At 43.5% G+C, this 24,615-nt stretch overlaps 1 protein-coding gene across 6 annotated transcripts in view; it reads right to left on the reverse strand.

Annotated features, from left to right (window-relative positions):
- Window positions 1–675: 675 nt before the first annotated feature.
- LOC309361777 (kelch-like protein 13) overlaps window positions 676–24,615 on the reverse strand; it is a 77,419-nt gene continuing 53,479 nt past the window's right edge. For 5 of the 6 annotated variants that reach the window (XM_081896947.1, XM_081896949.1, XM_081896948.1 and 2 more), the window contains 5 exons: window positions 20,228–20,360; window positions 19,819–20,015; window positions 14,734–15,529; window positions 8,414–8,527; window positions 676–2,338 (listed from right to left, as the gene is read on the reverse strand). In XM_081896947.1, coding sequence (XP_081753073.1) covers window positions 1,851–2,338; window positions 8,414–8,527; window positions 14,734–15,529; window positions 19,819–20,015; window positions 20,228–20,360 — 1,728 coding nt within the window. In that variant the 3' untranslated portion in view covers window positions 676–1,850. The remainder of the gene's footprint in view (window positions 2,339–8,413; window positions 8,528–14,733; window positions 15,530–19,818; window positions 20,016–20,227; window positions 20,361–24,615) is intronic. The other variant, XM_081896950.1, reaches the window with a different exon arrangement.

A 24,615-nucleotide genomic window follows, 5' to 3' on the forward strand; every position in this document is an offset into this window, starting at 1 on the left:
GAGCTGTTCGACTGTGGGATGGAAAGGTGGAGGACTCTTCTTCTTTGGAGGTTTTAAAGCAGAGATTGGATGCCCTCCTGTCATGGATGTTTTAGGCGTTATACCTGTATTGTAGAGGGTTGGGAGAGATGACCCTTGGGGTCCCTTCCAACAGGATCCATCTAGCTGTTTTGACCGCACTGGCTGGCAGTGGCTCTCCAGTGTTGCAGACGGGGCTCCCTCCTAGCCCACAACCTGGAGGTGCCCCCTGCCACTGAACTCTAGCCTTTCCACTTGAGAGCCCTGTGTGTGCCTCAAAGCCACAGCTGACAAACCTCTTCCAAGCATGCCCCAGAGATTCTGCTCCACCTTGTGGGGTGGTTTATTAAGCTCAGCCAAACCGGCTTTCTGCGAATAACTTTTCAGCCCCAGTGCCCACCCCACCCCCTTGCAGACACAGAATTCACAATGGGCTCAGCCTGGGTTTCCCAGGGGAGCTGCTGGAAAAGTAGGTCAAGCATTGCTCTCCCCCCCCCCCCAATTTGGAAGCTCTTACAAAACTGGCTTCCCAGCAGGTTGTGCTACCCACACACAAAGATACATACAGGCGTTTCCTGGCAACAGGGAAGTGGGAGAAGGGAGAGAAGGTTAATGAGCCCTTTAAAATAATTAAAAATTAAAAAACCACCCAACTAATTGCCGTTAAAGATTTTATTGAACAAAAGAAACAGGGTAGTCTGAATTCTCTGAGCAAAAGCAGCTCTCTGTAAAAGCTGCATTTTGTGCTAAACAACCGTATATTAACTGAGATTTTATACAGAGGTGTAAGAAGCAAGTTCTCTTAACCAACAAAAAGGTATTTGGAGGGGGGTTGTGGAGGGAGGAGGAAGGGAAAGTAGGGAACCATTTGCTCAAAAATTTAGTGGCTTCAAATTAAGAGATTCTAGCCCTTGTTTACCCCAAAATCTAGTACAGGCACCCCATTGGGTTGCGCAATTGAACCAAACCCCCTCCCTCCAATGTATGAATTGCTCAGGCTCCCATGATGAATCAGAGCTTTTATTTTGGGGCAGAGGAAAGGAAAGGAGGAAGAGAACAGAAAGTAAAAACACAATTACAAATCTCCAGCACATTTCACTTTGCATGTGGAGGTTCAGAAAGGAAAAGAAAAAGAAAACCCCTTAATATGTTATTTAGAAAAACAACAACCCTGGTTTATAGATTCAGGGTCTGCTTATTGTATATCTATTAATGGTCTCAAAAAGGCTGTGTTTCTCTTGTCTGCCATATCCTCTGAAAAGCACCTCCAGTGTCAGGTCAGTAAACAGGTCTGAAATACTCCATTAGAAGAGGGAGGTAGCTGAGGCCAGATAGCTGCTAAAAGTTGTGTGCATCAGGGGCTCCCCCTCTCTCCAGAGGTGCAGCGAGGAAAGATGGTCCTCCAGCAACAGGGCTTAGCAAACAAGGCTCCCCATTCATTGCACACACACCCCGCCCCCCACTGGCTCAACTTACACGGCTTCTTGATCTATGTGACCCGTGCACGCAGTACAGAACATCTATGCGCCTGATGCAAAGGTTTTTCTTTTCCTATGACAATACCTCATTTTTTAAGCGTTTGGCTCAAAAAACAAAATGAAACAATAAAACCTCACTTTGCTTGGCACTTGGCTGTCCACTCGATAAAACTTTCTAGACCAAACCCCACAAGTGACGCCCATCTTCTTGTTATATCCCACCCCCAACTGTGTTACTGTGCCAGCTGCTTCAGGGTAAGCCTTGTAAGAGACTACTGAAGACAAATAGGCGAATCCCTGATGCAGTGCAGTGGTATTGGAGCGACAACATGGTAAGTCCAGCGATGCCACATCTCAAGGGGCCGAAAGAGGTGATTCTCTAGATGGTGAGCCTGTATTATCCTCGGGAGGGAAGACTGTCAGAGTGCAAGCACGGATGCCCCCAAGGGATTCTGGGAGGTCAAAGACTTTGTGCCACTCATCCTTTTCTGGGTCATACTTCTGGACTATTTCCACCATACAACGGTTATTCCACGAATATCCTCCCACAACGTATATTTTATTTTCGAACACAGCCACCCCGACATCACTCTGACCGCGCAGCATAGCAGCGATTGGTGTCCACTGGTCTAGGCTTGGCGAGTAATATTCACAGCTTAGAACATCATCGTAATCACTGGTTCCTCTAAAATGGTTTCCACCAATGACGTAAAGCTTGTCACCGACAGTACACATGCAGTGAAGGCCCCTAACTGTGGTCATCGGAGCCTTCTGAATCCATTTGTCTGTGTCAGGGTCAAAGCACATTAGTTCCTTCTGGAAAGTGTCATGGGTGATGCCTCCTAGGACAGGGGAGAAAAAGCAAACACCTCATGTAAGAGGAATGCTAATGAGATCAACAGTTAGAAGAACAGAAAGCTGCCTTACAGAGTCAGACAACTGGTCCATCTTGCTCAATATTGTCCACACTGACTGGTAGCAGCTATTTCCAGTCTTTCAGGGGAAAATAAATAAATAAATAAATAAATAAATAAATAAAATCCCGCCCATCTGGCTGGGTTTCCCCAGCCACTCTGGGCGGCTTCCAACCGAATATTAAAAACACAATACAGCATTAAACATTAAAAACTTCCCTAAACAGGGCTGCCTTCAGATGTCTTCTAAAAGTCAGATAGTTGTTTTTCTCTTTGACATCTGGTAGGAGGGCGTTCCACAGGGCAGGCACCAATATCGAGAAGGCCCTCTGCCTGGTTCCCTGTAACCTCACTTCTTGCAGGGAGGGAACCACCAGAAGGCCCTCGGTGCTCAATCTCAGTGTCTGGGCAGAACGATGGAGGTGGAGACGCTCCTTCAGGTCTACTGGGCCAGGGCCATTTAGGGCTTTAAAGGTCAACACCAACACTTTGAATTGTGCTTGGAAACGTACTAGGAGCCAATGCAGATCTTTCAGAACCGGTGTTATATGGTCTCGACGGCCACTCCCAGTCACCAGTCTAGCTGCCGCATTCTGGATTAGTTGTAGTTTCTGAGACACCTTCAAAAGTACCCCCACATAGAGCGCACTGGAGTAGTCCAAGCGAGAGATAACTAGAGCATGCACCACTCTGGCAAGACAGTCTGCGAGCAGGTAGGGTCTCATCCTGCATACCAGATGGAGCTGGTAAGACAGCTGCCCTGGACACAGAATTGACCTGCGCCTCCATGGACAGCTGTGAGTCCAGAATGACTCCCAGGCTGCGCACATGGTCCTTCAGGGGCACAGTTACCCCATTCAGGACCAGGGAGGGGCATGTTTGTATAGGTGAGATCAGACATATGGACACTAAAGGCAGTGATTTGGAATGTCCTCCTCATGGAGATCTGCTGGGCCCCTTCTACTTTAACCTTCAGGCATTTACCAGAGTTTTATTTACAGGCAATGACCGATTAATGCAGGACTGAATGATGTGTGATTGCGCATATGCGCAAATCACTGAACCCGGAAGTGACCAAAATGTCATTAAACACATCACAAAAACAGCAGAACAGGGCAGGGATGCGTTTATGTATGCTTTGCTGATGCAAAGAGGGGCCAGGAACAGAACCCCCCATGAAACAGATGCCAACTGTATTTATTTCTGCATGCTTTAAAAATGTTTACCATTTTGTCCTTGAACAGGTTCTTTCCTTTTAAAAAAATTGTTTGCTGGGTTCTGCTCCTAACACTTTGTTGATTAGTTAGTTTTGTACACAAAAAAGTATTTGATGATCTATTATACATCAACATTGTAAGCAGCTTTAAACACACTGCAATTTTTCCAGCATTAAGGCAAAACTATTTTCATTCAATGGGACGCGGGTGGCGCTGTGGGTAAAAGCCTCAGCGCCTAGGGCTTGCCGATCGAAAGGTCGGCGGTTCGAATCCCCGTGGCGGGGTGCGCTCCCGTCTTTCGGTCCCAGCGCCTGCCAACCTAGCAGTTCGAAAGCACCCCCGGGTGCAAGTAGATAAATAGGGACCGCTTACTAGCGGGAAGGTAAACGGCGTTTCCGTGTGCAGCTCTGGCTCGCCAGAGCAGCCATGTCACGCTGGCCACGTGACCCGGAAGTGTCTCCGGACAGCGCTGGCCCCTGGCCTCTTAAGTGAGATGGGCGCACAACCCCAGAGTCTGGCAAGACTGGCCCGTACGGGCAGGGGTACCTTTACCTTTACCTTTTTATTTTCATTCACCCAGTCATTTTGAGCTTTCAGTATATCTTAAGTTTTGTTTGTCTACTTTTATTACTGCTTATTTGTACTGTGATATAAACTGGTTGTACACCACTCAAAAATACAAACAGGATGAAGGGCTACATATAAAAGTTTCTAATAAATACACAAATAGCAATAAATGCATTAAATAACTACCTATCAAAACACACACAAAAAATAATGCAGACACACTTGAAGATGGCACAAGTGCTAAAAACATGCCTCTGTCAACCTGTTAACTCCCTACAATGAAGTGCAAGACTAAAAACATAAGATGATGCTGGATGAGGCCTGTCTTAGCCCATCATCTTGTTCCAACGGTGGTCACCCAGATTCCTGTGGGAAACCAAGAAGCAGGATTTGAGTACAACAGCACTTCCTCCTCCTGTGGTTTCCAGAAACTGGTATTCAGAAGCAATGGTATTCAGGAGGCAGCGCATGGCCATCCTGGCTAGCAGCCACTGACAACTTCATCCTTCATGAATTTGGTCCAATCCTCTTTTAAAGCCATCCAATTTGGATGCCCATGAGTTCTAGGTGTCAAGTGAGAGGGAGAAAAACTTTTCTGTCCATACTGTGCATTATTTTACAAACGTATTATGTTACGTCTTACTCACTTTTCCTCATTCCCCAAAATGCAGCAACCTTTCCTCCTATGGGAGTTATTTCATTCCCTTTATCATGCTGTTGCCCTTTTCCAACTCCACAATATCCTTTTTGAGGTGAGGCCGCCAGAACCGTGCACAGGATTCCAAATGTCACACAATCGATTTGTATCATTACGAAATTGGTAGTTTTCTCTTCAGTTCTTTTCCCTAACATGGAATCTGCCTTTTTAACAGCTGCCACACACCTGGTTGACATCTCCATCACGCTATCCACTATGACCCCAAGCTCTCATTTATGGTCAGACACTGCCAGTTCTGACCCTAGGAGCATATATGTGAAATTAATATTTTATGCCAGATGAAAAGGGCTTTGCATAGACCTTGAGTGCTGTGAGCACCATTCGCTGCCATAATTATAAAGGGTTCTGTGGCACATTTTATGCTGTTATGCCATTCTCTGTAGAAGATGCTGCTAAAAACAAAAGAGCAGGATTCCCAATTCTGTCCAAAAACACCCACAGCCAGAGTAGGTTGCTAGAACCAGAGGTAGATACAAACTCATTTGAAACAACACAGACTTCTATAGGATCAGCCCAGAGTTGATTGGCAGCTGCCCTCCAGGGTCTAAGGCTGGGAAGGGGGGTCTCTCTGCACCTGCCACCCATGTCTTTTAGCTTTGAGATGCCAAGGACTGAAGCAAGGGCTTTCTGAATGCAAAGTACGTGTGCCATCAACTCGACCCCGCTTGGAAGCAGTACAGTACTCATGATTGCAGCCTGCTATGGGAGGGAGACATTTCTTTCATGGAAAAACTGATCCAAGAACAAGGCAGCTGAAAGGATTTGGGGCCCCCACCCTAGGCATTCCACTCTGACACAGGTGCATGTGGCAGATGGGAGGCATATGCTCCTCTGGCTTCCAGCCCTCTCTGGGGGAGACAATTGTTCAGAGAATTGATAACACAGAGAGAATAAGCTAACTGCTGCACTGCTGCCAACTAAAATAGGTTTTTAAAATCACAGCGTTTTGATGTGAATCAGGCAAAACAGACTCTGTAGGCTGCTCTCTCCCTCTGATGACGTGTTTGAAGGATGCAATGATTTACATATGTTGGCTAGACTTCAAAGTTATTGATGTTTACCCCAAAGATGCAGTATTTATCTTAACATGCATTGGATTTGCTAGGCCTCCCTGAGGTACAAAATGAGTCAGTTATTACAATAGAGACACCTGTAAGCTTAGAGACAGCATGGTGACTGAGTTTGTGATTTCCTAATAAATCCTTTTCTGAAGGTTTAAGAAGAAGAAACACAAATAAGTTATTAAGGAGGTTGTTTCAGAAAATAATCACCTACCAGCTGAGATAACTGTGTCTAAAATGAAATCTGAAGATGTCATAGCATCTTCTGTTTGGAACAGTTTTGAAGGAAATTAGGATTTGTGGGGGGCATTAGAAATCACTGCCTGGAAAGAGCAAACGATCTTGATACAGGTTACTGGAATTACATTTTTTAAAAACTATGGGAGTAGTGGGGAGCAATCTCACTCAGAAGTAATAATCATAGAATCATAGAGTTGGAAGAGACCACAAGGGCCATCGAGTCCAACCCCCTGCCAAGCAGGAAACAAGTTTTATAATAAAATGTTTTTAAACGGTTTTTAACTTGTGGGTTTCTTAATTTGGGTTTTTTGTTGAGGCATAGGATGTGCTTGCAAAGAGAAGAGTTGGGAAGAGCAGGGGAGGCTCTACTTGCCATGATTCAGGGCAGGGGGAGGGACGGTGTGGGAGGCGGGGCAGGCCAGGTAAGGGGCACAGGGCACAGGCTGTTGGTGACTGTGCCGTGCGCTAGCCCCTCCTCCAACCTGGGGAATTATGGTTGCCAGACCATGGGTCTGTGGATGCTGTTGCCAAATGCTAGGTTGGCTTGGAGTAAGATCTGCTTCATCCACAGTATCTTAACTCTGCTGTTGTAGCAGATGAATCTCAAGAGATGTCCAGAGCACTCCAGAGTTTGGGAGTACAGTGGTACCTCGGGTTAAGTACTTAATTCGTTCTGGAGGTCCGTTCTTAACCTGAAACTGTTCTTAACCTGAAGCACCATTTTAGCTAATGGGGCCTCCCGCTGCCGCCGCGCCGCCAGAGCACTATTTCTGTTCTCATCCTGAAGCAAAGTTCTTAACCTGAAGCACGATTTCTGGGTTAGCGGAGTCTGTAACCTGAAGCGTCTGTAACCTGAAGCGTATGTAACCCGAGGTACCACTGTACATTGTCAGCAATATGCTGATGACACAAAACTCTATTTCTCCTTTACATCTGCAGGTAAGGCAGTGGATGTGCTGGACCGTTGTCTCGTCTTAGTAATGGACTGGAAGAGTGCCAACAAATTGAAGTTCAATTTAGATAAGACTGAGGCACTGTTAGTGGGAGGTAGCCTGCTCTTGATGGGGTTACACTCCCTCTGAAGGAGCAGGCACATAGCTCAGGGGCACTCCTGGATCCATTACTGTTGCTTCAGGTTCAGCTGGCCTCAGCAGAATGCCTTCCATCAGTTTCAGCTGGCGTCCCAGCTACGCCCCTATCAGGACAGGGATAGCCTAACTACTGTTGTCTATGCTCCGGTAACCTCTAGGTTAGATTAGAATCATAGAATCGTAGAGTTGGAAGAGACCACAAGGGCCATCGAGTCCAACCCCCTGCCAAGCAGGAAACACCATCAGAGCACTCCTGACATATGGTTGTCAAGCCTCTGCTTAAAGACCTCCAAAGAAGGAGACTCCACCACACTCCTTGGCAGCAAATTCCACTGCCGAACAGCTCTTACTGTCAGGAAGTTCTTCCTAATGTTTAGGTGGAATCTTCTTCCTTGTAGTTTGGATCCATTGCTCCGTGTCCGCTTCTCTGGAGCAGTCCTTCTCTGGATTACTGCAACATGTTATACGTAGGGCTGCCTCTGAAGACAGTATGGAAACCTCTGCTGGTGCAGAATTCAGCAGTCTTGTTGCTCACTGGGTCAAGGCCATTTGAGCATATTACACTGACCCTGGCTTGACTGGACTGGCTGCCAATTAGGTTCTGGGTCCAATTCATAGTGCTGGTTTTAACCTATAAAGCCTTAAATGGCTCAGGACCACAATATGCCAAAGACCGCCTCCCCCCAATTTATCGTTGGGATCATCGTTGGAGGCCCTTCTTTGTGTGCTTTCTCCATGAGAGGTCCAGAGGGTGCCAGCACAATAACAGGCCATTTGTGGAGTGTTCTCCCCATGGAATCTTGCCTGGCACTTTCATTATGCACCATTACATGACAGGGAAAAACATTGCTTTTCAACAAAGCCTTTGGCTGATTTACATTCTGTATGCTTTAAAATGTTTTGTGGGAGGGAGGGATTATTGGTTTCTTTTGTTCTTGTTTTTATTATGTGTTTTATCTTGTATTTTTATGCTGTGAACAACTCTGAGATCGTTGGATGATGGGCAGTATACAAATTTAGAAGAAGAAGAAGAAGAAGAAGAAGAAGAAGAAGAAGAAGAAGAAGAAGAAGAAGAAGAAGAAGAAGAAAATAATAATAGGAAGGCTTACCTGAAATATACATCAGCCCCCCATACACTGTTCCAGCATGGCCATAGTGAGGCTCATTCATTTTTGCTACGTAGCTCCATTCGTTCATCCTTGGGTTGTAGCACTCCACTGTGGCTATGTAAAAGCAACAACAAATGAGCAGAGTGAGACATTTTAAAAGCAAAACAAAACCCACTGGGTTATGATTTCTCCCTTTCTTTCCCCCCAGATTACCCTCCACTCTACTTAGATCTAGCATGAAGGCAGTCTAAACTCTAATCATACCTGGAAGGGGAGTGCTGTTCGAATCCTGAAATCATTATCATTGGAACAAATGTTTCACAGACCTATGCAACAGACCAACCCAGGTGGGAGGTGGAACAAAAGTAGGGGGAAGGTATTGGGGGAGGGGGAATAATGCTGGTTGTCAACAGTACAGATCACAAGTGGATGACTAAAAGGAAGGTCACTGGGGGCTTAGGCAAGAACCATTGCAGTTGGACTGTACCATAACAATGTTTGGAAACACAAGGTTCCTGCTATGTATAAGCATCTAATTATCTTTTGTAAGGCATCTTGCTAGGGCTTTGCCTTGAAAGATAGCATGTAAGCACTTTAAATAAAATATTACGTGTGACGCATTTTTAAGAGGTGTTCCCCTAACACCTACTTCAGTCTTTTTAGCTCCAGAAGCAGACCTTTATATTATTCCAGGCCTTCTGATATTAAACATTAATATCTGTTAACTCTTTTCATGTGCTAAATTATCTATTGCTGGTGGCCAGTATTAGTCTTCCTTTTAGGCTGGGTTTGGGTCTTGGTACTGAAATTGATTGTATTCTTGAGTTTTTAATCTAGAGAATGCATTTTATTATTGTTGTCGTTATTTATTAAATTTCTATATCACCTTTCATCAGAGGATAACACAGGTACATTACATTACATACTGAGGATCTGGGAAGAGGAGGCGGAAAGCACAAATAGGCACCACAATTTTGCAAAAATATGTTCAAAAAATAATTCCAATTAGCAGCTGACAAAAAAAAAATACCAGTAGCTTTACCAAAAGCACAATCTCGTCCAGGTTTTTAGTGGGGGGAGGAGAAAACGAAGAGATCTAATATGAGGCTTTAACAGAGTAGGGGTTTTTTGTTGTTTGTTTTCTTTTAGCAATAAGGAACATCCTGTACAGAACAAGGCAGATGGTTACGCAAGTGCTAGATAACTATGAAGCAGTTCTTCAGCACCAGCCATTTTGTCTTGCTCAGGGAAGAACGACTTAGCCCTCCGCACAACAAGGCGCATTAAGTGACCCTGTGATTTGGTGTTTCTACTTCAAACTGCTGAATGGTAGTTCAATATGGGAGATGCAATCACTCACGGCCTTTCAGAACCACCATTATTTTATACTTCAAATTCTTTCTGCTACTGACATGAATGCAGACATACAGAAACCTTCCTTTTATGTTTGCTTCTGACTAATGAACACACGCCTAGTGTGTGACCTCCTTAGCTTCAACACAGTTGTATCCACTTAACAGAGGGCAAAAATCAAAACTGCAAAAGCAAGTCACGTGCAATCACATTGGCCTTTGCATACACCACAGTGAGGGCTAGGGCATTCAAATATAAATATGTCTCATGGGATATCATAGCAGAAAGCATCAGAATTCTATGGCGTCAGATGCTACCCACTGGTAAAATGAAAAAATAAATAAATTCTGCACTCAGAAAAAGTGCAGACAAGGTTCTAGACAAGCCTTTTTCCTTATATGCTACTATTCTAAATGCTGAGAATTTCTTTAAAAAGAAAAAAAAAGGTTGTGGCCTTTCAACCACATACCTGTAATTTAAAACGATACAATCCAAACCATATTCTACAGCTAATTTGAAGCATCATCCACAGTCATTCACTGTGACTCCTCCCCTCACAAATTTCTATGGAGGGAGACATAGAGGAATATAGACTCACACATGCACTTCACCAAACCTTTTAGTCATCCAAAGGACAACAACTTCTCGTTATGTGGCTTGCATCATAGAATGCTCCACAGAACACATGTTTGCTCCACGTCTGTGAGAAACATATTTTTAGTGCTTAATTATTAATATTACGGAGGCACTTTTCTTCCACAGTTTTAAGTGCCTGCTAAAAGCTTTGTTTCAGCTAGGCTATCTGGAAAAATAAGACAAAATATGATATTTTGCTAGGAGCCATGTGTAAAGGCAGATATTATATTCAAACAGAAATTCCCACTTTTCCTTTTAAGCAAAGACCTATTCTCACACTCTAGCTTGGACATAAAAACTTTATTTTTCATATCCCCCTCCCTGCTGGATCACATATTTAGCACCCTTGGCCAGAGATCACTTCTATTTCACAACTGTGAATGGCAAATAGATTTTGATGTTCAAAAACCAAACCCAGCAAGCCTCCTCTGGCTTCCCTCTGTTAATAGGTAGCAGTGGAGCAATTAGTGGTCCTGGTTTGGTTTTCATTTTTTAAGGATTTCAAGATAGCTCATTTTGTGCCTCCTTTGGTTCTCTCTCCTTTTGTAGAATACACAGGCATTATAAGCTCTGTGTGTCGACTCTCTATATTATAGCAATTTGATATCTACACTTAATGAACAATTTGGAGGAGGGCAACCTGCACTGACAGTGCCTTGGAAAAATACCAGGGAGCTAAGATTACATTTATCCGAAATATCTCATTCTCTCTGTCGGTCCCACTTCGTTTTCAAAAGGTAAAATAGTTGCTAGTCACTTAGAATACATCTCCACATCTGGTGCTCACAGGTCTACCAGACCACAATAATTTCAACTCCATTCCAACCCAAACCCTAGATCAGTTCACACAGCTGGTGCATTTTCTGCAAGGACACAGATGGTGTAGCTCTGCAAGGACTGTTTTAAACACACACACCCCTTGCGCAGGAAACCCACTTACCACCCATCCCCATTTTCCGTGACTTCACACAACCCACCATGTGCAGCCAATGCTTACAATACAAATCTGCTCTAAGCCCTCAGATAGGAATACACAGCCAAAGGATTTATCACAGGAACTCTTGGCGCTAAGCCACCTTCCAAAAAGAAAAAGAGCAGACTGACAATACCATACCGATAAAGAGGGATGGCTCCAACTATGATAGCAGCTCAGAAGAAATGCAATCAGAACACCTAGTGCAGAGACCATGGGGTCTCTGCAGAGGTTAGTGATCTACAGCCTAAAGAACACAGTCTCTTCATGGAGGCTTTGGGAAAACCTGACCCTCCAACTTGAAACATACATACATACATACATACATACATTTATTTATTTATTTATTAATTTATTTATTTATTGGATTATGTATCACTTTTCAGCTAGCACAAGAAAGCGGTGTGAATTATAATAGCACAAGAAAAAATGTAAAAGCACAAAATCATATAGGAAAGTAAGTGAGCTAGTGATCAACAGCTAGTGAAAATTTGATCACTTTCTTGACTGGGAGACTCCTAAAATATAGAAGTAACACACAGAACCTAGTGTATGTGCATTCATCAGGTCACCGTGCTTCTGCAAAACACCTTTAGTGGACAGACAGAATGCAAAATTGAAGTTGACAACACATTTGCAGAGGGGTAGCTGAGAAAATTATGGCATAAACTTCCGTGGACTATACTTACAGCATCATGTTATCCTTTAAGGCTGCATAAGACTGCCATTTTCACAACATGGCGACACTTAGTTCTTCATTTGAATAAGAACTAAGGGTGGTTTATCCATTAAAACTAATAACAATTGCACTTGTGGTAAGGTGCCTTTTGACAGCGATGAGCAAGTCAATTTTACACAATTCCCGTTTGCTAAGACACATTCTTTAACTTTTAAGGTCACTTTGTAACATTCCCACAGTAACATTCTGAACATGTGTATACTGCATGTATCACTAAGCTGCTTTACATATGTGATGAAATAAGCATGTGCACAAAAACCTATTCTGCAGTTAGTTAGTCTTTTAGGGAGTCAGTAGATTTAACTGCCCCAATTCACACCCTTACCAAGCTGGCAATTCCTTTTTAATATGAGGGAGCTGGCACTATCCTCCCACCCACTATGTACAAATCTCAGCATGTAAGAAAGGGACTCTGCACGCAAATCCCATGCATGTATCAACCCAGTTCACATACTCTTCCCACTATCATCGTGTATGGGTGGGTGGGTGGGTTTTTAAATAACTGCAGATATTGGGCCACAATGCAGAACCATCAAGTCTGTGCATGGTCTAAGACAAGAACCTGGGTCTGTTCTTCCATGTCATAAAGGTGGCAAGTGTATGAACCAGTTCTTTGATCACCCTATTGAAGAGAGAAACACCATGCACTCACTATCAGAGGCTGGTTGTTTCTACAAGCTTTGCCACACTCTTCAGCCTTAAAGGTAAAGGGACCCCTGACCATTAGGTCCAGTCGTGACCGACTCTGGGGTTGCGGCACTCATCTCACTTTATTGGCCGAGGGAGCCGGCGTACAGCTTCCGGGTCATGTGGCCAGCATGACTAAGCCGCTTCTGGCGAAGTGGAGCAGCGCACAGAAACGCCGTTTACCTTCCCGCCGGAACGGTACCTATTTATCGACTTGCGCTTTGACGTGCTTTCGAACTGCTAGGTTGGCAGGAGCAGGGACCGGGTAGCAACGGGAGCTCACCCCATCGCGGGGATTCGAACCACCGACCTTCTGATCGGCGAGTCCTAGGCTCTGTGGTTTAACCCACAGCGCCACCTGCGTCCCAGTTCTTCAGCCTTAGGGGCCTTCAAAAATGTTTTCAGGCTGTTTGGATCCAGGTATAAAAGTTTATGAGGGGAGCTACTAGGCACTAAGGCTACCAGCTTTGGGATGCAAGAGGACTGGATATTGTTAACTAACCTATTTATGCTCACTGAGATTTTCTATATTTAAAATGATTTGTTAATGGTTGAATTGTGTGTTACAGAGCTAAAAATATTGGATGTGCGTCAAATATTACAGCAGACAAAGCAGTTAGCTTGTTGTAATCATATTTTGAGAGGTTTTCCACTTTCCACAGCGTTATTCTATGTATGACTAGTGATGGCCTTTGACTACGCAATAAAGAGCTGCAATTCACTATAGTGAGATTATACCTTTTATTTATTATGACTTTTTTATCTAGACTGATTATTTTCTGCAAACCATTCTGAGCACAAAGGTATCTCTGGAAAACATGATATATAAATAAACTGGTTCCAGCTATGTTGCAACCGACCAGCACAGACGAATGCTCTGCAGTGTTCCTGGGACTCCAGGTACACACACCTGCTGCCCTTAACACATCCTGCCTGAAACCCCCCGGCTTAGTTTAGCTGGACAAGGCATGCCCACAGTTCTCCTGCCATGTAATGTAATGAAAATGTACCCCTGTCCCTTCTGCTTATTTCTTTTATGACAGCAAGAGAAAGATCATGCCAATTCTCCACCCTTTTGCAGCAAACATATATGAAAACAGCAATAAAAGTGAAAAATAACTTGTGATGCAATTAAATGAGAAGGGGGAGCATTTCAGCCACAAAATCAAAAGCATGAGGAACATCATCAAGTGATATAGAATACGCGGGTGGTTTCACCTGCACAATTTCATTATATACATAGCTGTCTGCATTCTGGAGATGCCAAGTGAGCAGAAACAGGAATCTTGGGCTACAATCTTTTACTCATACATCTGGGAGTAAGGGCCACTGAACTCACTAGGACTCACTTCTGGGTAGACATCCACAGGATTGTGCAATTTGCACAATTACTTCCACTGTCTCACAGAAACCAACACAATTCCACAAGCAGAATTTCACAATGTCACCTCATTGTCCTTACAAATCAGATGGCGAATGTAGAGGTGAACACATGGGTTATATTTTGGCATGGTGGATTTGGTAATTCAATAATAATCTCTTGATATACACTTCTTAACACATTACAACCAAAAACATTAAAAAATAAAAACAAGGTGCCAGTGTGGTATACTGGTAGAGGGCCAGACTTGGACCAGGGAGACTGGAGTTCAAATCTCCCACTGAGCCATGAAACTCATTGGGCGATCTTGTACCAGTCACTGCTTCTCAACCTAACCTAGCTCACAGGGTTATTGTTGGGGGGGGGGGGCAAAATAAGGAATGGGACAACCATGTTTGCCATCTCACGCTGCTTGGAGAAAAAGAGTGGGATACAAATACAGAAAGTAAGTAAGTAAGTAACGAATTAGTTCTTATTTGCATACAGCAGTAAATAATTATTGCTGTACAAGTCAGGAAAGGGGGATTTTTTGGACCAAGGTGAAGACTTACCTAACTCACCAGCTGCATTTCGACCACCAACAGCATACAGATGTCCTTTGAGGGCACTTAGGTGGAAGAAGGTTCTCTTTTCGTTCAAAGAAGCCACCTGCATCCATTTATTATACCGAGGGTCAAACCTAAACACTGTGTCAACCGCTGTCTTTCCTTTCGTGTCATAATTGCTCTGTCCGCCAACAACATAGAGAAAGTTCCCAATAACAGCGATGCCATGCTGGTAGCGGGGAGCGTCCATAGGTGCCAGAGACCTCCACTCGTGTGCTTTTTCATCGTACATCCGCAGCTCCTTGCTGACAACCAGCTGCTGCCGGAGCACTCCCCCTAGTGTGACCAGGTGAGTGCTGTCCGAACGGATGGCCGTCCTTTCCGACTGCATCACTGGCTGCATGTAGGGCATCATTTGGTAATTGCTGGCTTCCAAGAGCAAGTTGACGCAAGTGTTGTCAGTCCTCATGAAATCCACAGTTTGGACGTAGTTGATAAGATCCTGCGGAGTCATCAGAGGGAACCGGATGTTTTTCATGAGTTTTGCTGCACATTCCATCCGTGGCTCCTCGTACCGCAGCCAGCGGCAAGCAGCCTTGAAAAGCTCCAGCTCTGTGCAATGCTTAAGGCTATTACTTGAAAGGACAAAGGCAAGGCGCTCAAAGGGGAGTTTCACAAACTCACCAGTACTTAACAGTGCTGGGAAGTTCTTGAGGATGAAGTTGTTCACATATTTATCCACTTCTGTGAGGTTGTACGTGTTGGCAATCCGCCCCACTTCGACACAGTTCTCTAAGGAAACCTATGATAGGAAGAGAAAAGTCACTTCCTCCATTTTAAGCTCTGGCTTTATGTTCACCTGCACATTACAGTAACACAAGGGTGGCTAATGTAGACATACCACCACACTCAGTATGTTTTACACAAACTGTACATTTCTTTGGATTGGTTTGTGCAAGTGTGGACCCAGCTAGACTGTGGAGAGATGTGCAAAGAGACTGTCCACATAAAGTATAAATAGACAATATTGTGGGAAGATGGGAGGTTGCCTTATGCCAAGCCACACCATTAGCCCATCCAATTCACTGCTGTCTACACTAACAGCAGCTCTCCAGGGTTTCAGAAGCAAGTATTTTATTGCTGTACCTGGAGATGCCAGGGGTTGAACCAAAGATCTTCCTCTGTCAGGAGCACCTTGTGGCACAATGGGTCAGCGTGTCTGGCTGAATGAGAAGGTCAGTGGTTCAAGCCCAGCCAGGGACAGATGTGGGCAGGATTTCTGTATTGAACGGGGTAGAAATAGATGACCCTCAGGGTCCCTTCCAACTCTACAATTCTGTGATTCCTCTTCTGCCCTCCCAGGACAAAGTCCTGCATTTGGTTCCTGGGGCTGCGACCATGACAGTCTTAAGAGCCTTCAAGATGAGCCAGTCATTTCTTATGGCTTTGTAATATTTTTTTTAATTCATTTAAGTTCTATTGTACTTTTGCTATACACTGCCTTGATGTGTATATGTATGTGTATATGTGTATATGAGAGAGTGAGCTATAAACAGTTTTATAATTAACGCAAGTCATTAAAGGCCACACATCCTCCACAGCTCACACCTCACACTTACTCCTTCCTGCTGCAGGAAGCCACCCTACCTGGCAGCTCTTCAGCTGTTGGGATCAAGGGTCCTTCTGGTTCTGGGACTGATGGCTCAGCTACCCCTCCAAAACCTATAACTGGCACTTTTTACTTGCACTGAAGAACTAGCTCTCTTCCAATTTTTTCTCCCTCCAGCCCCCGCTTTTATGAGTTGCAACTCTCTTGAGTGCAAGAGATTTAATTTTGTTGTTTTCTTAAAATCCAATATGCTTTAGGAACCACTTCTCTGAGCCCAAGGAAGTATGTTATGGTGGATTTTATTCAACTATACAGTGGTACCTCGGGTTAAGTACTTAATTCGTTCCGGAGGTCCGTACCTAACCTGAAACTGTTCTTAACTTGAATCACCACTTTAGCTAATGGGGCCTCCTGCTGCCACCGCGCTGCCGGAGCACAATTTCTGTTCTCATCCTGAAGCAAAGTTCTTAACCTTAAGCACTATTTCTGGGTTAGTGGAGTCTGTAACCTGAAGCGTATGTAACCTGAGGCGTATGTAACCCGAGGTACCACTGTATTCCTGCATTGCAGCATGCTATTAGCTTTCTCATTCCCAACTGACAGATTCCCAGTAAATTACCAAATTACTATTGGCCATTGCTCACGAGGCCCACAGAACAGAAGAGTATAACTGATTGGGTTCTCCTTAATTATTTGAATTATCTTATTAGATTAGCTTGCTACATGGCTTCATGTTTCTTCTAGGAAGCTCTTGAGACTGAGCAAAAATCTGAAACATGCATGCTTAAGAAGTCTTCAATTTCCATACAACTTTATTACAAGTAATTACTTATGCAGCTGTAATAGTCTAACTATGCACTGGATGGAAGGCGAAACAGCAATAATATAGTGCAGCTTGAGAAATACCGTCAAATTATCAAAGTACACTTTAAAGTTTTAACAAGAACGCCAAGCAAGGCATTAGAATGCTGGACATGAATATAACGAACATCTCAGAATCCAGTTCATGTCCAGCACTTCGGGCAAAATTATATTTGCAGAATTCAACAACACATACTAGGTGGCTGCATGTGGGGCTGGGGAAAGGCACTCAACCTCAGCAGCCTGCTTTTAAAACTAAGAAGAAGATGAGCAACCTTTCATGATTGGCTGTTTGGAGGACAATCGTTTTTAAAGGGATTTTAACATCTCAAGAGCTGGTGAAATGATGTTTCACACCACTGCTTTATACAGAAAAACATGAGCTGAACGGATAAGTAATTATTCCATGAGAGGATGATGGAGCAGTTCAGCACTGCTAGAACTGATCACAACACCCCAAACAAAAACCCAGCAAAGGACAGGAGGGCACCACCCAAATCACTGAAAGCCATTCTGAGTCACTCAGGTGGGCACTAAGCCACTAAGTGTGGCATGTTAACTCCTCCTGTTTAACTTATTCTCCATTAACTTTCCCCTCTTTCTGCACCCCACTGAACACTATGCACAGCTGTGCCTCCATCTTTGTTAGCTCTCCTTCTGAGCATCTCTTCTCTTCAAACACAGAGCTCTCTTTTCTGCACCCCAGACTACTTCTACCCATAGGCATCTCTGCACTCTTTGCTCTGCTACAGGTTGCTGCATCCTACGTCCTCCACCCATGTCTCTGGACCCCTTACTCTTCTTCCCAAAGCTTTACTACTACTGCTGCTACTACTACTACTGTCAAGTCTGCCAGCCAGAGGACACAAAGCTTTCGCTCTCCTGGAGATTTCTACAGATGCAGGCAGGCTAGCCAGCAAAGGTGAAAAATGGGTGAAAACTCCAGCATGTGCTTTGAGTCCAAGGAGAGAAGCAACGTCCCCCCATCCCTATTGCCAAGAAACCTAGAAGGCCAGAGAGAGGGTGATCACAGAACTCCCCCACCCATGGGTCCAAATACTGTTTGGGAGGGGGCTGCAACCTTTTGCAACTTTAGGGCCTTCATTCTGTTATTACTGAAGAACTAGCAAAGAGGGGGAAAGGAAAATTGAATATAGTTTTTCCTGTAACGTGGCAGAATCCTCTCTGTTGCAGAGCTTAGACGCACAGGGAAGGGTGGCAAAGAGCGTCAGATACAGCAACTGCAGCTAAAATGAAAAGCTAGAGAGATAGGATAACTAATGACAGCAGTCCCATATAAACAGAGCTGCAGTTGGGAAATTTTGAGAAAGAAATTGAAGTGGCAGTAACAGAAATGAAAAAGGAAGAGATGCCAGCAGTTAATGGGCTTGCAAGCGTAACCAACGCACAGATAATCCTGTATCCTCACTGCTAAACCCAGGGATAAAATGTGTGGTTTGTTCTTTACCTCTTGGCTGTCCTCTGGACCCCACTGTCCAGGCGACCAGAATTTATATTTCGTTTTCTTCATCTGAGATTTCAGACTGCCTTCAGAATTGGAATCCTAAGTGACTGACCTCTAATGGGAAATTTGAGGACTTAAACACATTAAGTTCCACTCAGTTAGTATAGGTAACCTAAGTTGGTTGTGTCCATTAGATTGAGTAAGTCTACTCTGAGTAGAACTAGCACTGGATACAATGCAGGATATAGGATTACATAACTCTTAACAGAAGACCATATAACCCTCTGCACAAAAGGTGCTTCACAATCCTTTTTCTCCTTATACAGCTTTGGGGCCATTTGAAACAGCCTGCTTTCTCTCACATTGTTTCTAAGACGCATGTCTTAAAAATCCATGAGTGCCATTTTTTAATAGTTGCACATTAAGTCAATGTCATTACACACACACCCCATCTCCCAGGGCACTTTGCAAGCAATATGCAAAATGGCACAGAAGTTACTGGCTTTTTAAGCACAACTCATTTAATAGTAATGAGGACTCTAGGCCCATGTGCAACTAAATCAGAGATAAAGGACCTTACGTAAGTGCAAGATGCTCTCACCCAAACAACAGGAGACACAAAACCTGCATAGCACCTCTCAGTGTGACAAACCCCAGCTGTTCCAGACATAGAAAATGCCTGTCTTGGCACAAGAGGACATTTCACAACCTGGACTTTCAGATCTCTCTCAGCTGAAATCCTGACAAATGCCTTAAACATTCAGCCGGCCCAACAATACAGCAAAGCCCCAAGGGTTGGAATCCTGAATGATAAAAGCATGAGGCAAATTACTGGGCATCAATATGTTTCACACGATACTCGTGGAAAACCTGCTCTCATCCATCTCTCTATGAAAGGCAAATCATTACCTGATGGAATTGTGCTTTAATTTAAGGGGCAGGTTATAGGTTTTTGTTCCTCAAGAGCTTGAAAGGTGGTGAACTCTCATTTGCTGTAAGTTTTTAAATCAAGGTCACATATCAGGGGTGCTACAGAACTACTGAATTTCCTGCGTTGGTCCCAACTGTATCAATCTTTCAGGCTGACAAACTTACTGTGATTTTAACAGAGAAAATAAGAAAGAGGCAAACCGAGCAATAACCTAAGATATCTTACCCCAGATATAAGAAAAACTTTACAGAAGTCCAACACAGGCAATATCTGTAAAAAGCTGGCAGCTTCTAGAGTATCCTGAAGATTGTCCATGTTGAGAGAAAGTTTTGCAGTATAAATAAAATCAATGATCTTCTTTAAACCTATTTTGTTCACGCCATGGAGCTTAATGCACATTAAGTCTTGTTCTTTCATCCCACCTGAGAACAAAATTTAGATAAGATATAGTTAAAGCTTGAAAGAACTTCCCCTATAAAATTTCTTGTTCCAGAGACAAAGCCACTTCACACATAACCATTAGCTGGACAGGATAAACACACACCACAAGAATAATTCATGTCAAACACACTCTTACGTGGCAGAACTTTTTTTTTAAATGCAGAATGCACCTTATCACTGCTATCCACTGTACCTGTGAACATGGCCTTGAAGTAATCACTAGCAGATGCCATCATTGCCCTATGAACAGGAAACACTTCATCACCATCGCCTGGCACAAGTGTCACATCACAAAGCAAACCTTCTATTCGCAGCTGGTCAAAACCCTACAAGAGAAAATATGGCATCAACAGCTCCACCCAGCTGCAAGAACGAGCTCTCTGGGCTGCAAAATAGAAAAACCACTCCACAATGGTTCAAATAAGTCCCACACTATTTTCTTTTTTACTTTAATCTATTTTATTTTTTTTAATCTAAATATTTATAAAATCAACAAAAAAAGAGAGAGAAAAATACAAAGTCCTCTATTGGGGTAGATCCTTACCCCTGTCTCACATGAAAAGGGGATGAACCCTTCCCAGTTCTCACCTAGACGGTTTCGTTTCTTCTCCCAGCCTCCCACCCTGGGAGACCTTCCCTTCCCTGACTCTCACATAGGGTCTTTCACCTTCTATCCATTACCTTCCTGTGCAATACCCAGAGTAGAGGACCTCAAAAAGGAAAGCCAAGCATAAGCAAATGTAAGGTGGATAGGAGAAAAAGAAAGCACAAGAAATAAAGATCATGAGAGAGAAAGAGAGAGAACAGATAAAGAAATAAATAGAACTTCCAGTTCTCAGTCTGACAAATGTGTGTGTGTCTGTCTGCACGCGCGCACATAGGATGATATCCAGCTGTATTCCAGGATAATATCCAGCTGTTCCTCAATCTGCTAGGTGGCCTTTTCCCAGTTTTAAACCCCAGGCATCTCAAGTCCATTCATTTTCCTATCCACACAAGTCGTCCAAAAGGAGCTCTTCAATTGTTACTATCGCTAAATGTCAAGAACAGCCTTCCCCCAGCCCCATATAACAGTTATATCTCCAATAAATTCTATTATCCATTATTAGAATAATAATCCATAGTTATTTACTTGTTGTATATTCATTAAATAGTACCCAGTTCCATATCTTCCAATCCCATTTCCTGCTGACCATGATTTCCCACCCTAATTTGGAAATAAAGTTCCTTCCATTTCTGCTTCTTCCACACTTTTTCCATAAGGATCACCGGATGCCATTTTCCTCTGAATTCACTCCAACTTGCACACAGGATCCTTTCTCTCTCAGCTCTATCTCTGCCATATCAGGATGTTTCTTAATGTTTCTGTCCATGGTTTTGTTCTACTCCCCAGCATCACAACTCTGTCTTTTGCCTGTTTCACTCCTCCAGGCAACTGTGTGGAGGTCTTCTCCATTCCATCTTCTACTACCATTCCACTCTCATGTCCCAGCAGATCTTAATCAGTATTTTTTCCAAAGATCCTGTGTTTTCTTTGGTCTGATCTTTCTCTGATCCATTTCCATTCACCATTTTATGCATCTCAGCTCTGAGCTCTTTCAGTTGCTCATTCAATAACTGCCAAATCACACCAACAATCTTTGCCGTATTGGGTTCTGTTAGTTTCCACCTTAACAGTCTGGGCCTTGAAAAGCTTCTCTCTTTAAGAGAAAAGTGCTTTCCCATGCTCAGGAATGTAGTTTGTCTTCTGCCACCAGCACCCCACAGAAATGACAGAGAGTTAAAAGTAATATAAGGTAACGATTCTTAACCAGCAGAGCAACCTTATCCGTTTGTTAACTTTCTTAATCTCAAATAGATATACTTTTTATATTATTTTTTCAGTCTGTTTGTTAATGTTAATTAATGTCTCTTCTAATGCCAACATTCAATTCATGTTCCAGGTGAAAATTAACTGGCAGACAGATTACAATTTGGGTAATTCATCCCAATCTCAGAAGTAGTTGAAAGTGAGGTTTTGCTGACCTGATGCCCTGCGGGCTAGCCTTGAGGGCTATTATGTGGTGTCTGGCAGTTCCTCGCTCTAAGACAGGAGCCAGCAAACTTTTTCAGCAGGGGGCCAGTCCACTGTCCCTCAGACCTTGTGGGGGGGGGGGCGGACTATATTTTGGGGGGGGAAATGAACTAATTCCTATGCCCCACAAATAACCCAGAGATGCATTTTAAATAAAAGGACACATTCTACTCATGTAAAAACATGCTGATTCCCGGACCGTCCACGGACCAGATTTAGAAGGCGATTGGGACGGATTCGGCCCCCGGACCTTAGTTTGTCTACCCATGCTCTAAGACATTCCCCACATCCAAAAACCTCTTGTCTCCACTGTGACGAACAGCTTTCTTCAGTAAATGTGAACTTAATCCCTTATTTTCCTCTCTCGAAAGAGAAGGCATGACAACCAAGATTTATGTCTTGGCTATCACCAATCACCACATAATTATTTCTGCCAATCAATCACTAGTTAGCTATATTTCCTCCAGAAGTCTCTCTTGCCCCACACTATTTGATAATCACTGCAACCCGAAGGAATGTCCCTGGTACTCAGTCCCTTAGAATTAGCTTTTACTCAGTATAACCAAAATAATCACTCAAAAGCTATTGATTTGAAGGAGACTAGGGTGGGGAAATGGTTTCGCTAGTTGCAAAGTAAAATTGAAGAAGCTGCAGAATTGTTCCCACGCTAAGAAAAGGATTCAGGTTGGAATAAGTTGCCAGAATGCAGACATGCTTACACAGGGCACAAACTCAATTTCTTCATATAATTAGGAAGACTTATTTTGGTCCCTAGCAGAATGTGAGCCCAACAGCACTTTCCAAGTCCACTCTATAGGTCCACAACTTACGATAATCCAAGCTTGGACAAGAGAGACATCTTCTAACTCTGGTGGTATGTGCGTTACAAATCCAAGCTATGAACAGAAAACCCCTGGTCTAAAACCCACTTTCACCATGAACTCACTAGAAAAGACTTAAGCAGGCCATTCTCTCTTAGCCTCATCTTACCTATCTTCAATATGAGGGAAATAATAATGCAAACCCACCCACTAGGCTGCCATAAACAATTACTGAGAGATGCACATGAAGTATTTTGAGCGCTCTAAAGTGCTCAAAACTGCGGGAGACAGTGGAAGACAGGAGTGCCTGGCGTGCTCTGGTCCATGGGGTCATGAAGAGTCGGACACGACTAAATGACTAAACAACAACAAAAGTGCTATATAAATGATAGATGCTGGCACTGCTATTCCATTCTCTTTCTCTCCCCCATACCTGCCAATTTCTCCTACACACTAGGAGCTCCTTCTGCAACTTACTTCCTTGAACTGCCCCAAACCATCATCCTTTCCCCTAGGGCCTCTATGTGAGGGAGTGGAGAAAGGTAGGAGGAAGAGTCTTATTCAGCCCCAATCTAGTATGCATGCACATCAAGGGATTCTTGTGGTAGGAGGGGTTATTGTTATGTTTTTTGTTTTATTATGTATTCTGCAAATACAATCTTCATATGAACAGCGGTATACCAATTCAATAAAATAAATAAATTCTTTTCATTCTGTTTTAGGCTGTCTGAGAACCACACATGCCTCACAAAAGCTTTTGGCTATACCTGCAACATTCCATTTCTAATACAAAAATCAGCAGAGCACAATGCAAACATTCAGCTGGAGCAAGTTCCCAGAACACAGGCATATTTCCATCCCAATACTAAGTCTCTTCCTCCATTAAATCAATGAGAGAGCAATGCGACCCATCCAAGGTGTGGGATTTAGCCTCATTTCACAGTTATTTGAAATGCAAGTCAAAGACCACACAGTAACAGCAGCAGATGGACTCCAGCACAGTGCACTGATGGATAATGACATTGAATTGCCCGTCGAAACATACTCTGAGCCAAGGGAACAAAAAGGTAGTAGGAGCAAAATATTAACACTGAGAGACCGCTTCCCCTGGCAGATTCCCTGGAAGGCATCCATGTGTGATTCTTGGGCAAATGGCTCTCTCTGCTCAGCTCACACAATGTCAAACACACACTGTTGTCTCCTTTAATTCTAGCAAAAGGTCAGGTTTCCTGTTGCTGCTGCTAATCTGATCAGAATGTTTAATTGGCAGAAGAGGGAGAGAAGAAATTTCAGAAGCTAACAAGTAACAGGTACCCATGTGCCCTAAGGAAGGCAGAAGAGGAGAAGCATATATCATCAGCTACTGTAGAGACCAACACTAGTCTGAGAGAACCGTTGGGGCAGGAGTTGGCACCTCCCTGCTTCCATGCGGCTACTTAAGATTTGTATGCCCTGTAGGAAGGCAGAAGAGGAGAAGCCCTGGTTAGGAGCAGATACCTTCAAGCTCCCAAGCAGACCATGGGTTGGTGAGGAACTCACTTCTTTCGTATTTAATATCATTTGTTTGTTTTTACTACTTTTAAGTATCACCTTGGGTATGATGATGATAATAATAATAATAATAATAATAATAATAATAATAATAATAATAATAATAATAAATTTTATTAGGGTTACATAAAAGCA

The sequence above is a fragment of the Podarcis melisellensis genome (assembly GCF_964234715.1).
Source record: "Podarcis melisellensis genome assembly, chromosome: Z".
Classification (NCBI taxonomy): Eukaryota; Metazoa; Chordata; class Lepidosauria; order Squamata; family Lacertidae; genus Podarcis; species Podarcis melisellensis.